The sequence below is a fragment of the Trachurus japonicus genome, chromosome 8 (assembly GCF_045865225.1).
Source record: "Trachurus japonicus isolate A0001 chromosome 8, Traja_1.0".
NCBI classification, from domain to species: domain Eukaryota; kingdom Metazoa; phylum Chordata; class Actinopteri; order Carangiformes; family Carangidae; genus Trachurus; species Trachurus japonicus.
In genome coordinates this window covers 12147310-12173865 of record NC_140914.1, presented here as the reverse complement: position 1 = coordinate 12173865, position 26556 = coordinate 12147310, and the positions used below count along the sequence as shown (strand labels likewise).

The following is a 26556-nucleotide window of genomic DNA, read 5'->3' as shown; positions in this document are numbered from 1 at the left end:
TGAATGCAGTCTGGACGGTGTACTTGTTTACTTGCCTCTACCAATCAGCAGCCCCTGCAGATATTTACTACTCATTCTGCTTCCAGAAAGCAGCGAGAGAATGAGCAAACACACAGAATCTTCAATATGGTGATCCCGACTCTGAATGTGCCTGGACTTTTGCTTTTGGTGAAGAGTGGCTGCAAGGACATACAACAAGCTTTCAAATACAGCCTTTTACCACCTGTTACAGCTCTAACAACCACAGGGCAGTCTTGACAATGGCAGAGCTCTTGCAGTGTCCGGCCACATTATGTCATGGGTCTCCAGAAGCTTTGTTAGGAGAGAAATGTAATTCTGCTCCTTTTCCGCCTCTGCGATGGATGTAAAATGGCACACCATGACACCGATGCTCTTTGAGAGAGAGAGGGTGTCAGTCAGACCGCACATTCACTGTTATTCTACACAGTACCTGGGAAAAAAATACTTCTAATGTCACTAAATTGCACCACAAATACACACCTGAACAACATGGGTTCAGAAAACGCACCGTAAATTTGTAAGTTAATCCACTGCTGAGTGCTTACTGTCATTACTTTAATCACATTAAAAAAATATGTGACAAGGTGAGCATGGAGACAAGTCTGCTAGTTGAAGAATTCATATCAAAACGAGACAGACAAGCGTCACTGACATGAAAGGAGCTGATGTGATTTTCGGTGAGGTCTATATTGGTGCACTGTTACCAGCTCTGCAAGCTGACCTGATTTGTCTTACAAATCTTCTTTGCTGCCGAGTGCAGCACATATGATGTCATGATGAGCCACAAAAACAAATCCACCTGCACATTTGCCGTGTTACACCCAAAAGTACATGAGAAAATGGGGCTTGATTACTCAAGAACAGCAAGATTCTCACTGAAAAGAGAAGGTTGATTCTATAATGATATGATAAGATCATGGGGCGTCATGCTGCATAAATGTGTGCATTAATGATGAAAAATGGTAGGATGGGTCGTGCTTATCTGTCTCAGTATGAATTTCACCTTAAATGATGGAAGCTGGACTGGGGGGCAGCATAGTTTGCCAAAAGAAAATGGTATTGTTCTTTTTCATTACCATAAAAGGTTTTGCTCAAGAGGCGTTCATAATCCAGCCTTTAACTGTTTTATATTTCATTAAAAAAGTATCAGTACCAATAGTATCTATTTACAGCACAGTCATGTCTCAAGCACGGTTTCAGTGTCCACTGGAAATTGCAGTGCATCTGTTCCTCAGCTGCTACATTTCTAAAGCAGTTTTCTTTTCCCATGTTTTTTCATGTTTTACAGCCAAACACATTTGGAGCTCATTTAGATGAAGTAACAGAAGATTTATGGCTCCTCTTTTGTCATTTTAAACTTCTCTGTCATAACTTTTTTTTTTAAAGTCAATTTATCTGATCACGAAGCACAGACATTATCAGTTTGATACTTGACACCAGACACAATCTTTTTGTTTGTGTACAATCCTGAGAAAAATTTTCCCAAAATGAGAAGTTTTTTCTTTTTGATTGCAGTCATAACCTTGGTCTTCTTTGAAAGGTACCACTTTAAATTCTTCTAAGTCAGAATGAGTACAAGAGATACCAAATCAAAGTTATAGAGGCCTGATTATGGTAGAAATGTAATTTCCTTTGTATCTCAACTACTTTTTGGCACCTGTGGTTGTAACTTTTGAGTGGAAAATACTTGAGTTGTAGCTATAACTCAGATGGGATCAATTCTGTCAACAACTGTTGCAGTGATACAGTATGTGGATAATAAAATGCTTTGCACGGATGGAATCAGGAGACTTCGATCTTTCATACAATACTTAATTTGTCAAGATTGTGTGAAGACACAGACCAAAACACTGGGCTTTTACTTGAGGTTGTGGTTAGTCTCACTGTTATTTTGGTACATGTGTGCAAGTGCTCCCTAGTACTAGAATTTGCTTAACTTTGTCAACAACTTAACAAAGAAAGTCCCAACCTCCAACTCTAGCATAGCTGCAGTTTAGATAAATACGTTCACACCGCAGTTACAAGTGACCTGAATCTGATTTTTTTCGCTCATATGTGACCCATATGTGATTTGCTTTTGACAGTGTGAACAGCACAAGTCGCATTGAATCTGACTTTTTCAAATCAGATTCAGGCCACTTTTAAATGTGGTACTGAATCGGATACGTATCTGATTTTTTGGAATGCGACCGCAATCTGAACAGCCAGGTCGCATTTAATGCGACTTTGACGTCATTCTGACCCACGCTGCACTGTTTTGTAAATTAATGACAAATAAAGTTGATTGAAAAACAAAAAAGCGCAACGGTGACAGAGACCCATGCAGGTCCGACAGCGCAGCGAGGACAGTACGTGAGGAAGAGGAAGATGAACTAATGAACGATGAGCTTGGTTGCTATTGTGTAAAATTTAACTGAGGGATTTAGAAATAAAGGCCATCGGCTGTAGCCTACGTCACACTGAGATGTCAGATGATGAGCCAGGCAGGCAGACTGCATCACATCAAAAGTCGGTGAGTTTAAATTCAGACTCTTTTTTTTTTTTTTGTAAGCATAATGCTGTGGGTATAGTGAGGCTGATGGAGTGCGGGAGGGGTGGCGGGTTCGAATCCGACGTGTTTTTTTCTTCTTTTTTTTTTTTTTTTAGCATCAAGCCATAAAGTCCTACAATACCGGTTGCCGTTGCCATGGTTGCTTCCGTAAACACCGTTGTGGCGTGATGTCATCAATGATCAACTGCGCATGCGGGTCACTTCAGGAGCTTGAGCTGTTCACACAGCAATCCGTAGACAGGCCACATTTAAAGACGTAATGTGAACAGCCAAACAAAAAATCGGATTTGAGCAATAAATCGGAATTGAGCATTAAGACCTGCGGTGTGAACGTAGCCTAAATATCTGCAGGAGTGTTTAATATTGCAAAATTATAAATACTTACATCCTCTCTACTCTGAACAATTAGATCATAATTAGATTTGGTTATAGTTATAATTGATAGTAACATTTGTGAATATTAGTAATGTTTTTCCTGTTTAAGGATGCTGTCCCTGAGGATAAGTTAAGTTTATTTATCAATTGTTTAAGTATCAATATTTTTTAATATTAGAAATGTTAAATTAATATAGAAAAAAAAAAAAATCTGAAAAGTCTCTGATAGTCTATCATTGATTAACTGCCCTATAAGTGCCAAGTGCATGAAGCTGAGTATTGCCCCAACAATGGTCATGGTCATAGAATAATTATTTTATCTGCAATGCAGCAGCTTGGCCGTGGCACCATTGAATTTCACACTTGTTCTTTTGTCCGACAATAGAAACAGAAAAAAAATATTCAAATAGGAACAATTATATTGTTATTTCAGTTCAGTTCCACATTAAAACACAGTGTGATCAGCGAGCTCTCTATACTTCTTTGTATTTCCACTAACCAGATACAAGAAATGCTACTTTTGCTGTGTATACAATTACAAATGCATTGCATCACAGAATATTCAATAAACTGGCTATAAATGTTTGCATTATGTATGCAATATACATTCAAGAGCTGGACTGATTTAAAATAGGCCGGCTGATAAGGAGCAGTACGCATTCAATAGAGAATTGCCAAAGTACGGTTGAGGTCATTTAGACTCATTGTCACAATCATAACAAACACAGATTCCTCCAGCAGACAAGGGGCAGCTTAGAGGAGGATGAAAATTAGCTATATGTCAGCTTTGTGCAAAGACATCTTCTTTCTTGCTGTCACTTATAAGTATGTGAATATTTCATTATTAAGCTTGTACAGCACTTCTGCAGGAACTTGTGGTGACTGTGTACAGTACAGTGGTTATTTCTACATCTCTCAAGTGAACAGTTTGAACACAGATGGCATGAAAGTGTCAGTACTTCAACGAGGCTTTATCTACCCAACGCCAATGACTTGAAGTCTCTAGACCTCAACCCAACTGAACACTTCTGCCAGATTTTTGATGAATATGTCAAAAACAAATATGCTGTTTGCTACTGTTAACACAAGTTTGAAGATATAAAGCCCCTTAGCCATGGCGATCATTGAACTTGCACCGTTTTACACTCAATTTTGAGTGCAGGACATGCATTGTGCACGTAATGTTGCCATATTTGTCAGTATGAACACACAGATTGGTTGGCCAATACATCATTATCAGATTTTAAGAGCCCTTAGATATTATTGGCAGTATTGGTCCTCAAAATCCATTAATTGTTGCTCCAGCAAAGATTAACCCAAGAGGATGGACATAGAAAGAGCAGCATGTGAGACAGTATTACACTGGCTATAATTATGCATCAGCTCCAAAAGCTGCAATGAACCCTGAATGTGATGCAAACAGATATGGTGAACAAATAACCATTAGAAAAACTTTCAATGTGACTCTGGCATAAAAGTCGTCATAATAAAGATGCTGAGTGTATACTGTATGTGCACCCTTAACTTTATTTCACAGTACTTTGTCTGAAAGCAGATAACATAGTATTAAGAAATAAAATAAAAAAAACACATTTTTGTGCTCTTGTTTGTTTTTGATGCACTTGAACAACAACTGTTGATCTTTCTAAAGGTTTTCTCAACACTTTAAACTCTTATTAGACACAGAAGTGCTACAATATGCAAGTATAAAAACATGTTGCTAAATAGCTAAATGAACTAGAAACCTGACAGCTCTCAGAAGATACTGAAATGCTTTTATAAAAAGAACAACAAATGGAGACTCATCAACAGTATCAACATTGAAATTAAAGCCGCAAGCGGCTATGACGGGCCCTCGCTCCACGCCACTCAGCGTCCCGCTCCCACACCCCCCGGTCCCCGCTACCCCTGGGGCGCTCTTCGAAACCCCCATGTGCCACCGGAGGCGGGCGGCTGCGTCGAGGGCGGTCCCCTCATCAAACACGTGAAGTTTCGAGCTAATCGGACAATGTCGATGCAAAACACTACATTTCCTGTGTCCACAAGGGGGCTACTTGAGCGAGCTAGCCCACGATGAAACAGAGGTGTAGAGGGCGGGCCTCTGATCATGTCCCTAAATTTTGAAGTGACTACGATCAAGTATGTGGGCGTGGAAGGCAAACGTAATAGCATGGCGACTAAACGAGCAGTTGGCCAACTTTGTCGCCCCCTAGCAGCCACGCCGTTTGACGTAGAGAAAAGCTTTTAATAGTGTTTGACCAGCTCGGTCTCCTGATGACTTGTAGCGAATATGAAGTCAATCGGGCAAAATCCGTAGGAGGAGGCAGTTCACGGTGGAGCGCTATTCCTGTCTCCGCCACAAGGGGGCCATTAGCCGTAGCTTCATAGCATTCATGAAATAGCTTCACCAACTTGTTCGGCATGTTTTAGAAGTGGAATGAAGTTGATGGGGTCAACGATGTATTTTTAATGAATTTTAGCGCACTTCCTGTTACCACCGGGGGGCGCTATGAGTGACGTATGAAAGTAATATGTCGGATCGTTCAGGGTCACGCCCTCATCATGTGAACCAAGTTTGAAGCCGCAGCGATCAAATCTGTGGGCGTGATAGCATTGCAAACTTCTTAGCTGCTTCGTGGGACTTGGCCGTGCCCTAGCAGCCACGCCCTTTGACCTACACACCTGCGGAGCACAAGCCGTAATCAGCTCAGTCTGGAGATGTTCTGTACCCAATTTGAAGTGAATCGGGCGAACTGCCTCGGAGGAGTTCGTTTTGCGTCAAAGAAATGCTAACCAAAATGGCCGACTTCCTGTTGGGTTTAGGGCGTGGCTCCAATTCAATTTTTTGTATGTTTGGGTATGATACAGGTGTCTGTCGAGTTTCGTATGTGTACGACAAAGTAAGCGAAACTTGTCTATGGAGAATTTCGGAAAAACTTCAAGGGGGCGCTATTGAGGCATTTAACCACGCCCATGGGAAACGACTCTATCCGCTGAAAGAGCTCGCCATTCTTGACCTGTGTATGAAATTTCGTGAGGACACGACTTCGTTAAAGCCACGAAAAAGGCAAACGTAATTGTACGATAAAAAATCGTCAGTCGCCGCGGCGGCACACGGCCGCCGTTCGTCGTATCTTCACAGCGTTCATAATGTAGCTTCAGCAACTGGTTCTGCATGTATTAGAAGTGGAATGAAGTTGATCGGGTGAAGTATGGATTTTTAATGAATTTTTGCGTACTTCCTGTTACCACCGGGGGGCGCTATGAGCCAGGCAGGAAGTCGATACATCAAAACGTTCAGGGAGGAGCCATCGTCATGTCCTTGGAATTTCAAGTGGCTACGACGAAGTATGTGCGCGTAATTGGCAAACGTAATTTAAATTGGGATGATACACTTTCGCCGCGGCGGCACACGGACGCCGTTGCTCGTAGGGTCAAAGCGTTCATGATGTAGCTTCACCATCCGGGTCTGCATGTTTTAGAAGTGGAATGAAGTCGATTTGGTCAACTACGTATTTTTAACGAATTTTTGTACGTTTCCTGTTACCACCGGGGGGGCGCTATGAGCGACGTACGCAAATAATATGTCGGATCGTTCAGGGTCTCTCCATAGATTTGTGCACCAAGTTTGAAGCGTCTACGATGAAGTATGTGGGCATGAGAGCCGTTCGTATTTACATGGCGAGCACCGAAACAGTCGCCAAACTTCGGGGCACGCCAGAGGCCAAGCGCTTTGAGCTACAGACCTGCGGAGCACAAGATAAGCTCAGCTAGGTCTGACGATGTTCTGAACCCAATTTGGAGCCGATCGGGCGTAATCCCTAGGAGGAGTTCGTTTTGCGTTTACAAACTTTGAAGCAAAATGGCGGACTTCCTGTTGGTTTTAGAGTATGTCATTTTATGAAATTTTTGAAGATCTCGGGTTGATAGTTAAGTATACCAAGTTTCGTCCAAATCCGAGACGAAAAATGTAATTCCCTATGCGCGGTCTAGGGGGCGCTGTGGTGCCATTTGGCCACGCCCACATGCGAGACCACCACAGTACGCCGAGTTGCCACAGGTCCCAGGTGCGTGCAAAATCTCGTCCGTTTCTCGGCTTGGGAAAGGGGTCGAAATGGCGTTCGAAGTCGGATAATAATAATAATAATAATAATAATAATAATAATAATAATAATAAACATTTGCATTTCAAGGTAGCGTTTTTTCCTGCCAGGTCACTTGAGTACTTGATTACTTGCTTGGTTACTTGTTGCTTGTCGGTGATCGGTGTGGATGTCGAATTTCAATAGGGACCTCCCTGGGTCGTTGACACAGGCTCGGGCCCTAATAAAACAAAGAAAAAGGAAATTTACACATGTACACATATCCCAAAATCTTAAGGCGGTTGAAATATTAAGTCAGACAACCAAGTTAACACTTTACAAGGTGCTTACATAACACATTCACGTCAGGCTCATGAATGCTTCATCTCACATTAATGAATAATAACAGCATCATGACATGCTTACATGAAATGGATGCAGCATCATGACACAGAAAAAATATAAATGGGTTAACTGATGCCTGCAGTAATACTTAGGTTCTCAATGTCTAATGGAACAAAAAAGGAGTTGATGGAAAAAAAAATCACACTAGACAAATTCATTCCCTCGGGTCAGCTCTTCTCTCTACTCACAGCACATATGTTGTTGTACATGTCTGTCCCGTTTAATGCTTTTTAAGTCACTGATGTGGAAGTGTTTCATATTTATTTATCAAAATGGAAGGTGAGCAGAATCACAGGAGCGGATGAGGTGATCTGGCATGCAGTAGAGTCAAAGCTGCAAAGAGTAGTTGCCAGGTGCTAAAGAGGAAAATGCAACTAAAGAAAAGGTGTTTGTGCTCCATGTTGGACTGTTTTATATGATGAATTAAAAAGTAATTGGTTTTCTTTGAATTTTTAAAGCAAGGACCACAGTGAGTGGGTTTGCATGTACTTGTGGTTTTGGTTAGTGTACGAAAGAACTTGAATATTATAATATAATAATATTAATATAAAAATATGTAGCCTATATTTAAAAGAAAAATAGAATATTGGGCGATAGTGGTGAGAAGACTGTAGCATTGTTGAAATTAATGCATCATATAATATTTCAGGCATGTTTTCAACATTGTTTTCATTTGGTGAAGTTGAGATTTGACTGACACTCTTTTAATTACCTCATTTTGTTGCACCGTCTTGTTTAATGGCACCTGACTGGAAAATTAGCACCATCAACGGTTGATCTCAATGAGGCCAACTGCTACAGTACACGCACCAAACAGTAATTTCTTTTGGAGGTTTTCTGGTCATTCGTTTGAAAATTGCACAAAATTTGGATGGACATTTGACTAATGAGAGCAGAAAAGTTGAAATAGAAAGAAGACATGCTGCTTCTACTGCTGCTTGGGGAGTAGTTCTCTTGGCTTCCTTAAATTGAGACAAATATCTCTGCAGCTCTGGAGATGACTGGTGTGAAATTTAACTGCTTGACCTTAAAGAGCTGTTCTCTGCTGTTAGATTAACCCACATCCTACACCGACAGTTATATTCTAACAAGGGAGTAGGAAAATTGAAAACATATTTATTGCTCATTCATAAATATGCAATGAGTCATCATGAGCCTGTTCAGAATAAGTTATATAAACAACTTACAAAGACAAAGCGGTAAGTCTTATATACTCAAAAAATTTCATATACAAATTCACAGCCAGTAAGTCAGAGGATTCAGTTTCACATTCTCAAATTTTACTTTAGCATGTAGATATTTGTCTGGTACGTAGTTTTCATAATATACAAAAAGATCGAACAGCCTAGCAGTTTAAAACAAAATGAACCCTCTCAGCAAGCAACAGGGCCCAGCCGAATAACAGACTACTTTCCCGCATTTATCAGATCAAACATTATGCAATATAGTACACTGGAAGAAATATTAAAGCAAAGAAAAAAAACCCACAGCCAGTAATAGCATCAAATAAATATTTCCATGAAAATATACATAAAAGCTGCCATAGACAGATCAAAATATGTATCTGTTACATTCATCCATCGGGCTCTCCTTCAGGGGAAAGAACAGCTTGCCGTGTACCCAAACAACAAGTGACAAAGTACAGCTGCCCTCCCTTTTGAAGTGTTAATGATTAATAGTTGGCTTTCAATACCTTATCGCGTGTATGGATGTTAGTATTTCCCAATGTTTCCACCTTTAAAAGAGTAACTGATACAATAGAAAAAAGAGAAGTCAACATGGACCTACTGCTGTTCGTTCATACGATTCCCAGACTGTGCACAGATATTGTAAACACTTCAGCTTTTTCTACTTTGGTACTAAAGATACAAATGATGGCTCATGAAACTGATGAGCTTCATTACAGCATGTGATGATACTGCATCTTGCCCACATGAAGTCTATCAGCAGCCATCCAGAGAAAACTGCATTGTGTGATTTAGGGGACTTTAAAACTGAATCCATCTGTATCTCATATATGCAAGTAAAAGCTTTAAGAAATTGAAGAATAAAAAAAAAACAAAAAACAAACAGGCGGTGATGGTTAAAAAGACAAGTATTCTGACAGGTTTAAAGTGGGACATGCCGTTCTTTGAGCAACAAGATAATCTAAACAAACAGCGCTCCATTTGATAAACCTGATTCATCCACTAATACGTTTCCATTTACACAGCAAACATTGCAAATATAGAAACCCATATCTGTACATAGTTTTGTTGAATTAAACAAATGCAGGGAGGGAAGAAAAAATGTTCATTTTGAATGAAATGTCCAGATAGTTCATCAAAAAATATTGAGGTTTCATTAGACATATCTTCATATAGTAGTTTCATATTACACAACAGCAAATCCACTGTCACAGGACTTGGCCATGCGATACCCAAAAACCTATAATCCATTGTAACATATATATTATTAATTTGCAATATATTTTCTCTTTAATAGATAAAAGTTTTCCCATTGGATGCTTTACATAATATGACAAATTTAAAGAATGTTAACCCCATTTTCCTCACAGTCAAAAGAGAATTTTATACACGTGAGTGAGTAGTTGATTATAATATGGAAGTTTCCATTGATTCAATTGTCAGATGAGGTTCTTGTGTCATTTATGCAATGTGTGGTCCATTTTAAAAACACCTAAAGAGGTTATGATTTATGTTGGGCTGAAACACCTTTCCAGTAGTCTAAAATATCATGCAGGTCCTCATCCTTTGCAAACTGGACTTTTTTACGCAGTGCATGCCCTGCAGCCATGTACTCCTCATCTTTGTGCCGTTTCCGGTGGAGTTTGAAGCGCTCCCAGATGCTGTGTGAGGGTTTGCAGTAATACTCGGGACTGGAGGAATAGCTTAGATTGTGATACTGAGAGGACAGCTGGGAATATGCTAAGTCTCTGGAGCGGGAATGAGTAAGAGGCTCCAACATGGAGGACTTGTGGCTCTCTGGGCCTTCAAGCTCCTCTATCTGGGCATCGGGGTACGAGTGCCGGTGGTCACTGTACTGACGGATCTTCTCTGCCTCCGCCCTCAGGATGTTGGCAGCAGGTGTTACAGTGAGGATGGTCTCTCCTGTTGGGGAGGTTTTCTCTATGTACTTAGATTCAGAGCGATAAGGCCTGGGGCTCCGCATGGGCCCTCCTGTGGCAGTGCTCGGCCTCTTTGGTGAGACATCGGAGGTCCGATGCCTCTGCAGAGAGTGATGGTAGCTGTCCTTGTACACTGGGGACAGCAGACCAGATTTACTCTGTGGGTGTTCTGATATTAGCACCAGCTGAGGCTCTGCTGTAGACACTGCTCCAGATTTTACCCCTTGAAAAGAGGTGGATTCCGACTTGAGAGCATCTATACAGTTGTTGATTATCTGATTGACTTTGTCCACCTCCTTTGCAATGGTGGAAATCTCTGCCACCGACCCCTGGCTATTTCCAGGCATTCCCATGTCACACTCTCTGCGTTCATGGTGGTCCACACTTCGCACCTCCATATAATTTCCCTTCATCATTTTAGGAGTATCACTTATCTCTTGAAATTTGTACTGCTCCATTTCAGCAGCAGATGGTAAGTACGGCATACGCGCCATGCTCTCTCCGGCCAACAACTGCTTCTGTGACATTCGAGAAATAGTCCCTCCTTCTAGTTCTTGTCCGTATTTGAGTTCCATGATGTTTTTCTTCAGACTACCTGCTTTTTTGTGCTTTTCATCTTGCTGACGCTTCCTTCGCAAGCAGTAGTAGACCACCCCGAGAAAAATGACCATGCTAAAGAGGCAGCCTAGAATTGTCATAATGTAATGAGTAGCAGTAGCATTGTTCACCGCTATATCCTTCTCAATCCGAGGGCCAGTAATGAATGACAGACAAGTGTGATTGTGTCTTAGAGAGTTACGTATTGAAGCGACACAGTATGTGTAGTTAGTGTGGGGTTTTAGATTTTTTAGTTCAATATCCTCCTTTATATCTTTTAGATTTTGAATATCTGTGAAGAAGCTGTTATTGTAGAGAACCAGGATGTACATCTTCCTGAAGGGATGAGGAATCTGAACTGTGATGGTGGCACCTGTATTAGTCACTTGCTTCACTTTCATCAGAGGGGTTACCTCTCCAGTACTGTAGGTCGTACTGATGGTAATGTCGTCTGGTTCTGTGCCCGAGGGACAGTCTTCCAACCCACAAAGCGTTGAGTCTGGTGGGGGTGTTGACGACTCGGTGGGCACAGCGATAAATGGCGTCACGTAGTCATCAGTACACACCGTTGTGAGCATGTGAAGCGCATTTCGGTATGTTGGATTGTTAGGATTCTGGCTCAGCAAACTATAACCAGAGACTCCAGGTGGGGAGTCGCAGACCATCCGCTCATTCGTCCTGTTCGGGAAAACCGAGAGCCATTTGACAAAACCAAGTAATTCACATGAGCAGTTGAAAGGGTTGGTGTAGAGCTCGCAGGTGGTCAGTTTCGTCAGACTGGTAAACGTTGACCCGTCTAACTGCTGGATTCGGTTCATGGAGAGGTCAATGTTCTCTATGTTGGGGCATTCCCAAAAGGCATTAGGTGTCACAGTCTCAATCAGGTTTGCCTGGAGGTAGAGGTACTGCAGCTTTCCTAAACCCCTGAGGATTCCCTCTGTCAGGTTCCGCAATTTGTTGAAGCCCATTTGAAGGACTTGTAAGTTAAACTGAGCAGAAAAGGCCCCGTCCTCTATGTAGGAGATTTCATTCTTTGTCAGGTTCAGGTAGGTCAAGTTGGCAAAGCGACTAAGGGCAGAATAATGGATACTTTTGATCTTGTTTTCATTCAGACGAAGGTCCACAATGGTGCTGTTGATATGCTGTGGGATGGCCTCATAAGGTGGTTGATTTTGGCTACAAATTGCAAGCCATACAAAGCCCTTTTCACCCTCAATTAACCAACAGTCTCCACTGACTTTGCCAACATGAGTCAAATATACAATGGCTACAGACCAAAACAAGGCACTCATCACCATGCCTAAGCTGCAGGCCATTGGTGCTTCTCTGAGAGTCATGTGCAGGGCCAAAAAAGTGAGAAGAGGGTGTTATCACTGCAGTTTCAGTGCAGCTTAGATGGTCCTGTTGGAAAATCTGCTGGATGTTCAACTGTTCTCCAAGCCAGAAACAATCCTTTTATTTGTGTCCTCTTCATTGATGGATGGTGCTGTCCCCACGTTCCACTCAGAAAAATGTTCAGTACCTGCCTTTAAGCTTTGTTTCTTTCATTGAGGTTTGCCCACAGTGAACTTATGGTGGTGTTTAAAAGAGATTTCACCACCCCAGGTTGGCTTGTGCTTTTCTCCTTAGAGGATACCATCATTAAATGGTGTCATCTTATTGTTTCTGCCAAAGTCTTCCTTCCTCTGTCTCTCTCGTGTGCACCGAGGAATAACCTGCAATATAAAGACAAGAAAACAAAGTTGACATTAATTATATTTTATCAGACTATGAAATGCACATAAATTGCATATGCTAGTATTGCAATGTTGCACTCAGATTTCAGGATTCATGTTTACTGCAAGGTCTCTCCTTGTCCATGGCCAACCAATTATTTTGTACACAATTTAAGAGGTGTTTGCAGTCCCTGTGGCAGACTGCTATTAAAGGAAACCGTTGGCCAATTACCACTTGACAGGTTGGGAAAAGCAGAGTCCCTGTTTTCACACCATTAACCTGAGGACTGTCAGATGCAACTGAGGGAAGCCAATGTTAAGAAGCTGCATTAAAACAATTATACAACACCACACGAAATGACACTTTGGATCAATGTATAAAAATTTTCTCCGAAAAACTTCATGCATAAATTAAAATCTTTTAGCACCAGATTATATAAGAGAAAAGAGGGAACTTGTGTTCAAGGTAACTAAGTTGGATAAAGATCTTTTGCAAAGGGAGACGAGCCATGGTTACAATATAGGAAAACAAAATTGCTCTGTAATCTAAAGAGCAAGCACCAGCAGAATTATTTCCGGTTTAGTGATAATGGGTACATTTTTAAAGGTTGGGTTAGACTAAAAGCAATTTTCTTCTCTTATTTTGAGATCTCAGAACATAAACCATATGGTCACATTGCCAAAAGTGTCTCAATCTCAAATTTCATTTAACAAGAGTCTTTTAAGTCACTATGACTCTAGAACCACTGATGAAATGTTATCAGTTCTTGCATTTTAGTTACTGTATGTGAACTGGATGTCAAAACCCCTCAATTACCATATTGCCGTAGGTGGAGATTGTTATTTTAAAGTGGTCTTGTGTAACTATTGCTCAACATCAGCCACTGTCACAGTTGCAGCTTCTGGGTGACACTCACTTGTATGATGATAGAATTGCACTGTGGCAAAAGCACCAGTAGAATAAGCACATGAAGTCAGCAGACTTGCTGTTAAATGTCAGCTGCACAGCAGTGTTATCTAAAGCTACCTAACATTAGCCATCTGGTCATAGCAGACCATGGAAGGATGCTAAAGTAAAAACCCATCAGTGTGTTGAGCAAGGGCATGTTTTATAGTTCTGTCTGTGCAAGACAAATTCATAGCACAACCTACTCTATTCTTTCACCAAATCACTCAGTATTATAGCCGTCATTATAGCCTTTAATTGTTCATTCGTCAATGCATTGCCGCTGACAGGGAAATAAAACATTAATGGGATGCTTTGCTTTGCACAGGTATGCAGTGGTGGATGAAATATTGCAATTATGAATAATACATTTTCTTTTCTTGAAGCAATTAATTGGATTGATTTTTAACATGGAGGAAGACAATGTGTATACTGTATTATCTGAGGGAGGAATCTATACTGTACATGTATTGATCTACAAGTTGTGAAATGAGCATTTAAATCAGTTGAGCTTGTAGTTGGTGCAGAAGTAGAGACAATAGCATTAATTTACAAGCTTTTATACTCCAGATCAAAGAGAACACTATTTGTTAAAGTTAGGGTTGTCCTGATTAATGATTGATGATTAATGATTAAACTTAATTGATTACGTCGGTTACACAAACACACAACAGCAGACATTCATATACAGAGGGAAAAAAACGTTCATAAACAGTCAAGTGTGAAGGGGACCCGGCACCCAGTCCCAGCAAGCCTGGAAAGTGAAAGTGAAACTGAGGGTGTTTTCACACAGGCAATCAAACGTATATTGGTATGCAGGGATTGAAAATATGAATGAATAAATGAAGAATTTAAATAAGAAAAGTGTTGATTTTTATACATTAATAATATGAATCGACAAACCAAAAACTTCGCTAGATTGGTTGAAAAATGAGTCATTTGATTGATTGACTAATCGAAACAATAGTTGATAGATTCATCGAGAGAACGTTTTAAGACAGGACTAGTCAGATGCCCTGATTTATAAAGGGAAATACCAAAGCAAAATGTGCCAGAGATGAAGACACTGCAAAACTGCCTCTGCTCCTCTCTCTTACTTTGCCAGTTCTGCCTGACACAGGTCAGGATGATTTGCCTTGTGGGGGGGACATGGGGGGTGAGATGGGGCTTTTGTGTGTTAGAGGACATGTCTCCACACAACAGAGATTATCACACTGTTAGAAGAGATTAAATGTGACAGTTAATGGCAGAGGGAATATACTTCAAGCTGAAACCCCACCTGCCATCTTAGACCTAAAGACCATTCCTGCTGTCATTTGACCTTTTGTGAGTTGGGTTTATCACATTACAGTCACATGAGTGTCGTGGTTCCCCTTATCATACATCATGTTGGCGATGTGGTTGGTGCACGGAAATACAAATTGACAGTTTTTTCTTTTGGTTGTGGCACAGATCTGTGACCAGCACCACTACTGAGACTAGTGTCTTAGTAGAGGTTAAGGGTTAAGTGGGACTAATGCCTGCCATTGGTGATTTAGGTGGTTCTGCAACCTTATGTCATCACTCAACAACCCTGTTCCTTGGAAATTTGCAGATTTATGTTTGCTTTGTTATATTTTCTCGAAGTACTATTTTTATATTTCTGTACCATCTTAGGGAAGTGGCTGAGATAGTATAACAAAAGCACAAATAAAGGATGTAAGAATAGGAAAAGCTTGTGGTTTGGCTTATGTACTTCAAATTTACTGTTGATGTAAATATTTAACAATAACCACAGTCTTTACATAACATCAAGCAATTGCTATAAAAATGTTAACCATGCTTAAGATGCTAACTTTGGTAACCAAATGGATATGTTGTCAGTAAACATTTTGTGATTTTTTTTTTCTTTTTTTATAGTTCATTCAAATGTAGTTGTGTGTAAAGTGTAATTCGGTGTAACAAATGGATGTGTTTATCTTAATATTTCCAAACACACTTATTCTTCGACAGAATCCTCCAGCAAGCGCTGCACTGTGTGCTGATAACCTGATACGGTGGAACAGTGGAGCTATAATCTGAGGCTTCAAATGTTTCACATAGATTTGAGTTGGGCCCAGAGGGTGAGATTTTATGGGAATCTGCGGTATAGCTCATATATTAGCCTATTTGTGCTTCATATTCCATATATTTTCTATAAATAAGGTACAGTATGTTTTCATTGCCTCTTTGCTTTTTCAGCTTTCCCATACCCACTCTTTTCCAGATGTGGTAAATGAATGCATACCACAGCATGCTATCTTTGCCTTATAGTGTATGCCAAAACCACTTTTAGTTAACGTTGATATTTTGTTTAGTGGCAGTCATTATGAAGATTTTACTGGCAATATCAGTCCACAGCCACCGGCAGACCTTGAATTCAGATCTGTGTGACTGTGGTTCTCTGGAAGAATTTCCATACATAAGAGTACATACATGAGTTTCATTCACAAAATTCATAAAAGACTGCATTGTAAACAAAGATGAAAGACAGTTTTGGTGCAGAGAAACTGTTTTGTCCTCCTTGCTTTACACACTGTAAAGAAATAATCTGCTACAGGCCCCAGATAATCAACTAAAGGCACTAGTCAGCTATTCAAGTCCAGATAAAGAACAGGAGTAAATGCTGTGGCGGACGACACTGCAACAGAATGTCAAAGGCTGCCATAACAAAACCACCGTCATGATGACAAAAGAAGGGCGACAGAGGAGCAGCTAAGAAAAGCACACTCCCCAAAGCCCCTGGGAAGAAAGAGGTTCCAAATCAAATGTTCCATGAAATGAATATGAAAAATACAGCTCGACAGAATATCTGGCAAGGCGAGAGATCTCTTAAAGAAAAACGTTGTCTTGTTATTATTCCCCAGTCTCTGACCTTAATCGCAAAATACCACACAGCATTGACTGAGCTCATCCGACCTGACCTCTGCTAGCTCACGGCGTGGCACATGGTGCGCGGCCTTTTAGTGGCTAAATGGAGGTTTAGGTCAAACTGGTGAAGTCGCCTCTCATTTACAATGCATTGGCTCTGTTTTGTTTGTACACAGTGACTCAGTCTAGTGAGCCTCCAACTGATTCACTGCCTCACTAGTGAAGCCCATGCATAAATTACAGACAGGCTAGCTCCCCTTGTAGGGGTAAACACAAAACCACAAGCACACTCGCACTGATAAGTAAAATATCTTGTACTTGACAAAACATAGTTTCAACTACAGTATGAAACTGTAACTGTGCCTTTACTCCTGCAACTGGTCTTGCGGTAAATCCACAGCATATGCCAACAAAAACGCCTGCAGTGGCCTGTTGCTGAGGGATAAACAAAGCAGCAATCTACATCAAAATTAATTTTTACTGCTTTAGTTTTATGCAAATCACACCTTATTGTATATTCAGATCTTGAACTGAGCCCAAGGCAGCCAGCACTGTACGTTGCTGTGTGAGAGCTTAGGTCTATTTGCCACCACAGACCCACTTTCCATAATGGCAGCAATCTGTATGGTCCAGTGCTAGCCCTGAGTGCAGCAGGCCAGAACACCCAAGGCATCAGAGCTGAGTCTATTCCCCTATCAGACACAGGCAGCCATTCCACAGTCTCTTTTCCATTTAGGCTTTATGCTCTGGGTAATGAAGGCTTTTCTTTTTCTTTTCCTGTTCTGTGGATAACCTATTGAAACCCTGCTCTTGAAGAATGATTCAAACACAGCCTTGTAAATTTCTGTTCCAGTTGCTCAGGGCTCCTTCATACTTCACTTCTACTCGGTAAATCATCAGCTCCTTTTTTTTTTTCCCTTTTCCATGAACCTAGAATTACTGCCTTGATGTTTTACGCCTCCACCAACAACTCAAGTTGCAGTTTACATTCATGTCTGTCCAGTCTCAGGTATTAACTATATTTATTATTTGCTTGTTGAGAGAAGCAACAAACTAATCCTCATACGTGTTCACATGCTTCGTCAGAACACCAAGCTGCAGCTTTGTCAATAGTAACAAAGTTACAAATAGATGTTACTGCATTGGATGCTTCACATGCTTCCTATGTGCCTGAAAGGGGACATATGATGGAGATACCACTTTTTGAGGGCTTTTTAACATGTATTTGGGTGTTTGTCTTGCCTTCCGGCCCCCAAAATGCGAGAATTGACAAAAAAAAAATCTGTAATCTTCTTAATCTTCAAGGTAACAACTGTTGTCTGACAATGATGTAATTACACCACCCCTACCTGATACCAGTAGAAGGGGCAGGGTGGGGCAAGCAGTGGTTCATTTGCCTTTAAAGGGACAGGCACTGAAACCAGCTGTTCTGAACAGGGCTGTTTTGAGCAGATGAAAAGAGAGCTGTGATGTTTGATCCTTGGGGTATTTTGCCCGAAGCATGTCACAGATATGTCTTAAAGACACCTGGGAACTATTTTAATTTGTGGAAAAGGGGCATAATATGTCTCCTTTAAATTGGCCCTTGGGGATAAATAATGTTTTTTTAATTGAATTGAATTAAAATTTAGTCCAGCAGCACAGAAGAACACAGAAGAACATCTGAGATTTTATTTTTAGGCCATATTTCCATAGTCACAGTTAAAACTTCAATACCTTAAGTATGGCAGCATTTCATATGTCTAATAGAATAAAATGATGAAGTGATGAAATGTAATCAATGCATTCAAAAAGGTCAAATGTCAACTGTTTGACACCATAAATACATTTAATACAGTTCCTTATAAGTCTTCTTGATATGTATTATTGGACTGGACAGATGTGGAGGTAAACTATAATGTGACTGCTTGGCGAACCTGCTGATAAGGATTGAAGAAGGTCTTATAGTGACAGTTTGGGTTGCACTTAAATGGGAACCTTGAAGCTGCAGCAGCTCTCTGTCCCTCAGCAGATGCTTAAAATGTGAAGCAGGAGAGTTGTCCTCTCTCACACAAAGCCACATGAGTGCTGCTCCACCACAAGAGCCAGTGATTCAAGGCAAACTTTGACAGAAGCTTCTGGAGACCATATAAAAAGAAGAATGAATAAAATGTATTATTATTATTGTTATTACATTATATTATATTATAAGAAGAGGTCCTGAAATTTACATGTCTGTATATTGTATGCAGACCATTCAAGCCACACCTCTCTGGCTATCTCTGCCTCTCGGTACCCTTCTGTCAGTGGGTCTGTCCAAACAATTCCACAGTGCATACTAAGCGAATGTTTTTCTTTTCTATCTCCAAGTGTCTACAAAAGCACGATATCGAAGGATTTGTTTTTATAATTTGAGGGCCTGATTTTTGTTGTGTCTCCCCACGCTTCCTCTCTTGTACTTTGTGACAGTGAAGGTGCCTCAATCTCAGAGGACCCTCCTCATCCATACCAATGACTGCCCTTTATTTGATGTCATTGAAAATGCATGCACTTCTTGCTGCGAAGAATGAAATAAAGTAAAGATGGGAAACCAGAAGTGGAGAATCAATTGAGTTGAAATGGAACTACTTCTCTTGGGGAAGGAAAACATTGTGCTCATTGAGGTACTGAATTACTTTGGAGAAAGGGAGAACGAGGGCACATATGCTTGGGTTATATCAGAGGATATTAAAGTCATACATTAATTATTCTGGGAATATTTCCTGGAAGAGAATTGATGGCCCTGTCTTCATAGAATACTGTTTGGTAAAAGTTCTGCACATTTTATGGCTCCGGTGATATACTTGTTGGACTTTGTATGTCTTTTTTTAGTGGATAGGAACTCAGCAAATTGATTTTTTTGGAAGTATAACCTAACTTCTTTTATAAGTAATGAGTATTGTACACCACCGCAATGCATAGAATTCATTTGTTTTACAGACAAAGCCTTTAAATCCCACACCACAATTGGTGGTCGAGTTGCTTCCTCGTAAAGAATGGAGCCAGAAAAAGCTTTCAGCACAGTATTTATCTCAATGTGACCTCCAGAGAGATAAAGTGGTGAATAGAGTGATAAGGAACTGTAGCTGGACTCGCATAATGTATATGAACAGCTGACGATCAGTTACGAGCCAAAGATTTGTTCAAGAGAATTGCAGACACCAGTTACTCTTGAGATCAGCACTGATTCCCCAAAATAAAGCGGTAACATTTCACAGAACATCACATTAAGTATTTTGAGTAGCCTATATTTTTATAGGTCTATCTATTCTATGTATTTACTGGCATTATTTCTTACTTTGCCAATTCTGCCACAAGACGCATCATCCAGCAAAACAATCACAATGTGTCCACTGTTTTGCTGTGTAGGGGGATTTTATCACATAGATGTTGTTGCCAATACTTGGGAGTGTTGATGTCACATTAGATAACCAACCAGCACATCTGTTGCAACAAAAATAGAGAAACTGAAAAAAAGTTTATAAACATGGATGGTTTCCACAATGATGGTACTGTAGTCCCAAATTTAAGATGATGATTAGGCATCATGTTGTTAATGTAATTAATAGCTAACTGCTATGGAGATTTAGATATTTGTATTGATGTAGTTTCCACTCAGTGTAGTTCCAGGTCCAATGTTTAAAACAGATAATAGGTAAGGTAATTACAAACATCTATGTTGACAGCATGTGATCCTGCACCATACAACTTATATAACTCCAGAGGCATTAATCAACATATTAATAACATGAACATGTCACAGCACTTACATAAAAGGTCATGTCTGTCAATATGCTTTGTCTCTAATGGTTGTGGTAATTATAGACTTATGTTTATGTGCATACACGATAGAGGTGACCTATTGAAAACATGTTGTTTACTTAGTCTATGCTGTTTTTCTCAGTAGATCAAGTAAGCAACATTTGTGCACTATTGAAGCTCTCAGATCCATATCCATATACAGTCGATAAAAAATTGTACAGTCACAGAGGAAAATATGACAAAGACGAGGAAAGGGAGACATTTCTCTGGTATCACATCAAGTTACTTAACCTCAGTAAAGATCCCATACACTCAGTCAGTGTTACCTGGACCAGATTTTCAGAGGTAAACATCCATCAAAAAGTCGAATAAATTAGGTGAGTGATCATGGAAATTGTGAGTGGTCACATCGTGGTTGGTCATCCATGTCTGCTAACTAATTTAATGCCCTTTCTGTAGCCTGTATATTATCATAAATGTTGAATACTGGACAAGAATACAGATAAGGCTTTTATTTATATTATTTTGCCCTTTTATCTAACACACTCAATGTATTTTAGCAGAGATTAATACAGACAAATAATATCTTACTCTTGCCAATTAGCACTGGTCACTGCTAATAAGCTGCAAATTAGCATTAGGATAATAAGTGCTGCTGAAGTGTGGGCTGATCTCAGTTAATGCTGATCATACATTAGTGCTAAATGTCAAATAACAGATCCTTTTTGGATAATTAAGGCCCTGAGTGCAAAGGTTGAGCCGATACAGAGATGCACACAAGCGTCCTGAATTTGAAACAGCCTCTTGGTTTATTCTCAAGTTACATTCAGTCCACTTACTACTTGGTATTCCGCACAGGTGTCATACTTTGTAAAACTTTAAATGACTTACTGCCCTGCCATCTCTTGTAAATTCCCAATATCTCACTCTATTGTTCTTCAGTGTATCAAGAGTCCTTCGGCAGGCTCATGGTCTGGTACGATTCAAGCTTAGACGAGGACAAAAAATCTCATTACAAACTAAAAGCTCTACTTTGGGTGACACCTCTTATAAAGATGATAAGCCACAGAGAATGGCATGGAATCACGCTGCACTGATGGAAACAGATGCATCGGTGAAACCTGGCAGGAGAGTTAAAGCAGCAGGCCTGCACCGTCGTTAGCAGACAACAGCTCAGCCCTCCACAGCTCTGGTAACATCACTGCTTTGATCTTTGCACTGTAAAAAATGCTATTTCTTCACAAAACCAGATGCATCCTGAACAAGGAAGGAGGTGGAGGGGGGTTCAACTGAGCTATAGGGAGCATTTATCAAAGGGACAGGAGCAAAGTAGAGTTTAATTTAATTCTGTACGTCTGAGAGTAAGACACAAGTTGGAATAACACCTGAAGGTTTAAATGCAATTTTCCAGACCATCAACTGACCATCAGCTCAGCACGTTATTTTGGCCTCCGAGCCAAAGTGTCTGCCAGCGGCGTTTCTAGCTGCTGACTCATGACATGTAGAACAAAAGTACTGTGCATCGGTGTGACAAAAACTTATGAAAATTCACTATTCAGGCGGATTAAACCAAGCTGTTCTGTGTGTGGAAGTCTTTAATATATATACTTTTATGAATATCTAATGTTTGGAGAAATTATAAAGTGCGCATATGCTGACAAAAATCTGAGATAAGACGGGTATCCTTATCTTTGTCAATTTCTCCCACCATGCCCAGCCAAGTTTTCCCTATCAATTAACCTTCAGAGAATGACTGGAGCTAATTCAATTATGCTGTTCAGCAGGACCACGCGTGTGACGGACAGCCCAACCTGCCTCAGCTTCCTGATTGACAAGCTGCGAACAGGAGCAGCCGGCCTGTCTGACCCGACGGACTATCTGACACATTTAGGAAGAGGACATTATCACTTTGAGATTAGCTCCACAAAGGGAGCTGTGAGACAAGTTTGACTCAGATAATCTACATTTGGAAAAGTTAGTTTGGTTCCCAGGGAATTAATCAGCTTCTCACACAGTTTTACCTTAATACAGGAAGGCCCCATCCCCATGCATTTTCTGTCTTTTTATTTTAATCAACATCTATCAAATGTCTGACTCACAACCACACATAAAACCATGATTGAACCCACTCCAGGAAGCCATTTGAAACTATGGGATGCTACTGAGGCAAATGGCTTTAATGCGTTGTCCACAGCAGCCAATAAATATCAAATATTTGTTTCATTTTCTCTTCCAAAATTTCAATGATGTTATAAAACTGAGTGTTAAATGTAAACAGTGTCTCATCATGCATCATCCTGTACAGGTAATATTAAATGGCAGCTTCTTTAAATGTTATCTTACAGAAAAAGTAGTAACTGTATGAAACACATAGATTTCATAATGTGGTTTAGTTAAGAAGACATCAATCTTTAGAGTGATGTTTTTCAGTGGTATGTACAGTATAACCCAGAGCTGCTAGCTACAAATCCCACTGACATATTCTACAGTAAGGTCAATATTTGACATGATTTACACTGCAGAGTTTTATTTCAAATGTGTCGACAAATTTTGGCTTTGGGTCAATGTTAAACAGTAAATTTACCAAGGAGCTATGCTAACAAGAACTATAGCTGGTCGAGCACATTTGGCTAGTTCAAGTTCACACTGCCACAAATACATGATCCTGATTTGATTGACCTCTTTCAAAGCTTGTTCATACCTGTTGCTTCATACAACCTAACCCTAACCATGAGGTTAAACGCTACTTCATTCATGGCCTTGGCTTGTTGGAGGGGAGCAGCAACAAAAGCCAGTTCCTTTTCAGCAGAAGACGACTTGGCTTCAGCTCTACCTGCAATTGAATAACACGTACTGTAGGTGAAGGCTGGAGTGGTGGGTGGTGTGTTTTCACATTCCAATGCATGAAAGCCACTTGCCAACTAATGGTGGTGATGGCAAAAAATAGCAAGAGCAACAGCCTAAACTAGAATATGACTTGAGACTATAGCTATAGTGATTATGAACCATCCAATGTACAGTAGGATCAAGATAACACAACAGCAGGAAGTGTGATGATGACCTTGCATCTCTGTAGTGGTTTCATGTCTCTTGATAGTTGTTTTTTTTGTCTCCCTGTAGTTGTGTTGTTCCTTTCTGTCATCGTTTTGCATCCTTAGTAGTGGTATGGTGCATTATAGTCGTCATTATACCTCCTACCTCCTTTTGTGAGCAAATGGTCTATAGCTGTTTTGCATCACTTCTAAGTCATTTTATGTGTATCCTTTGTCTCTTTGTGTTGGTTTGAATTTTTGTGGTCGCTTCGTGTCTCTGGCCAGTTTTCATCTCTCTGGAGTTGTTTCACATCCCTTGGAGTAATTTAGAAAGTTTTTGTAATACTTTATCACTTTATGTCTCTGTAATGCTTTTTCTCTCTGTCATTGTTTTCCATATTTTTGTTCAGGTTTTACATATCTTTGCAGCCATTTGAGTGTTGTTGTTTTGTTTTTTTTGCCTCTCTGTATTTGGTTTGAGTATCTGTGTGATTGATTCTTCAATAGTAAAATGTTAGCAGTCGCCTCATACAGAGGCTGTACGCCTGAACCCTTGGCCTCCTGTGCTTGTGCTCCATAGGCCTGTTCTGTAATCCATCCGTGGGCGGTGCATTTGAGCCTGTGGTTGTCACTGACAGTGGATCTGAGCGGCGGTAGCAACAGACTCACGAAGCAGGGGGCTCATCAGTCTGTTATGTAAATGAGTGTGCATGAGGATATGAAGTAGAGTTGGTGTTCAGCGAGACCAGCTGATGATCATCTGATTTTGCGGTGGAATAATGACTCCATGTTCCTCTTTGAACCTACAGTACAGTGTGAGCTTCTTTTTACAGACCTCAAAAAGAGTATTAAAGTTGGACAAGGTGACAGTAGGGAAAAAAATCAATCTGTGTTGGCAAGGATGTTAGAGAAGTCTGACTTTCCTGATGCAGCAATTTAATCCATCTATGATGAGCAGAGGAATGAAAGGAAACACGGGGGTGGCAAATGGAAACAACCACCTTGTGCGATGGCAGTGTTGAAAAATAAAACTGTCTCTGCCTTGAAAGAAAAGTTATTGTTTCTGACAGGGGAAATTCTCTCAGGCTCACCAAGGGGGGAGAGGATGCAACGGAGAGCTTGTTCACTATCAAAGGAGGGAAAGGTTTGTGGGTTTACCACAAGAAGGCCACCTTTAGATTTGAAGGAGATCTCAACACAAGATGACAGGCACACCACTGGGAGGACTTTTATCCCAGTTAGGCTGGAGGACACAACAAATAAAGGCTTTAAATGCTAATGGACATTAGTAGAGATAAACTGACATAAAATGCTCTGATAGTGCTGTGTCAAAATTTGCATTTTTATTGCTGTTGTCCATTTGAATTTTCTTCCACAAACGCACGTGGGAAGCAAGCAGTATTTTGGCTGATTTAAAAAAAAAAAAGAAAAGAAAAGAAAAGGGAATTTTTTTCTTCACAAAGGAAAAATACGGTTCTAAGTGCTAATACAAAACAGTGGGAAACAAGTCATACTGTGTTTGAGCAGCTCTCACTTGTGATACTATTGTTGTCAAAGCCAGAACAAAAGTATTCACGGTTGCGTCTCACATGCCTCGTGTCTGGCAGGTATTTTATTTGAACGTTTCCTATTTAAAGGGATAGTTCACATTTTGGCAAATTCGCCCATTGTCATAATTGTCAGCATGTTGTTTTGAGATCCACAGGGCAGAGACGTGAGCTGCTTAGGCAACAGTACAGTAGGTACAGTAGTCCCCTGTCCCTCATCAAACTCATAAAATACACAATCCCACAACTCCAAAACACTCTCGTGGACAAGTTGTGATCTGCACATTAACCATGCTATGAAATAATCATGTATGTAACATTACGGCACATAAAGCAAATACTCAGAACTACTTGCGCTTTTGAAATCACTCCGCCCAGCAGCCGTGTCTGGGATGTAGCTCCAGCTACGCATTTGCCGCGAATACAACTCTGTCTCATACTGTTAAATTATTTAGCGAGGTGAATGTGCTGCGGGTCACAACTTCTCCACAACAGCGTTTCGGAGTTGTTGGATGGTGTATTTTATGAGTTTGATGAGGGACAGAGGCCTACTGTATGTACTGTTACCTGAGCAGCTCACGTCTCTGCCCCGTGGATCTCAAAACAACATGCACCGACAATTTAAGGTAATTAACCTACTGTACCCCTATGACTATAGGGATGATGGCAATGGGCGAATTTGCCAAAATGTTGAACTATCCCTTTAAAGGAGCATTTTTAGTGAGGCTTTTTAATAGTTGCTTCTGTCACCAACACACATAACTCAGATCCTCTCTATAACAACATCAGCCTCTCTCTTTCTCCGACAGATGTACCTCATCTACGCTGCCCATTGCACACACGCTATTCTTGTAAAAAGCTTAGCAACAGGGGCGAGTAGTCAATAAATGTCATCTGTGTCATAACCTACTAAGGAGATGAGGCAGAGGCAATTATCATTCTACATCAATGTCGAAAGGTCACATGGCAAGATACGTATATTACATGGTGGACAGATGCCTTATGCAATGTGATTAATCGCTTTGCCGATGAAAGCGTTCTACTTTTACCATGCCTTGTTGAAATGACTGCTCTCAGTCAGGCTGGAGAGACGCTGTTTCCTCTGTGACACAGTCAGACTTCAGTGTGCTGTTAAATAAATGCTTGATCTTATAAAAGCTGCAAGTTTGAAAGAGACTGTGAAAATAAAAGCAAGGTTACGTAAAGTTACAGAAGCTCCAATGAGGTAATGTGGAAATCATAGCAAATATAGGTAAAGCTAATATTAACAACTTGAGGACAGATGGAAAGTAGGACTAAAAAATATGTCTTTGTTGCCTCAGACCCACACACATCACATCATCTTTGTTGGGTATGATTGAACATGATTGATAAAGTAAGTGGATATTGACAAAAACGTTTTTTCATGCAGTTGAACTGTCACTGTTGAGGTCAGTTTGATCAAGTTTACAGTTGAGCTACTTACACAGTAGTTGTTTGTATTGATCAG

General features: G+C 40.4%; 1 protein-coding gene across 1 annotated transcript in view; it reads right to left on the bottom strand.

Moving 5' to 3' along the window:
• Nucleotides 1-8262: 8262 nt before the first annotated feature.
• elfn1a (extracellular leucine-rich repeat and fibronectin type III domain containing 1a) overlaps nt 8263-26556 on the bottom strand; it is a 71798-nt gene continuing 53504 nt past the window's right edge. The window contains exon 3 of the mRNA XM_085783852.1: nt 8263-12873. Within this exon, the coding sequence (XP_085639978.1) occupies nt 10123-12495 (2373 nt within the window). The 5' untranslated portion in view covers nt 12496-12873 and the 3' untranslated portion in view covers nt 8263-10122. The remainder of the gene's footprint in view (nt 12874-26556) is intronic.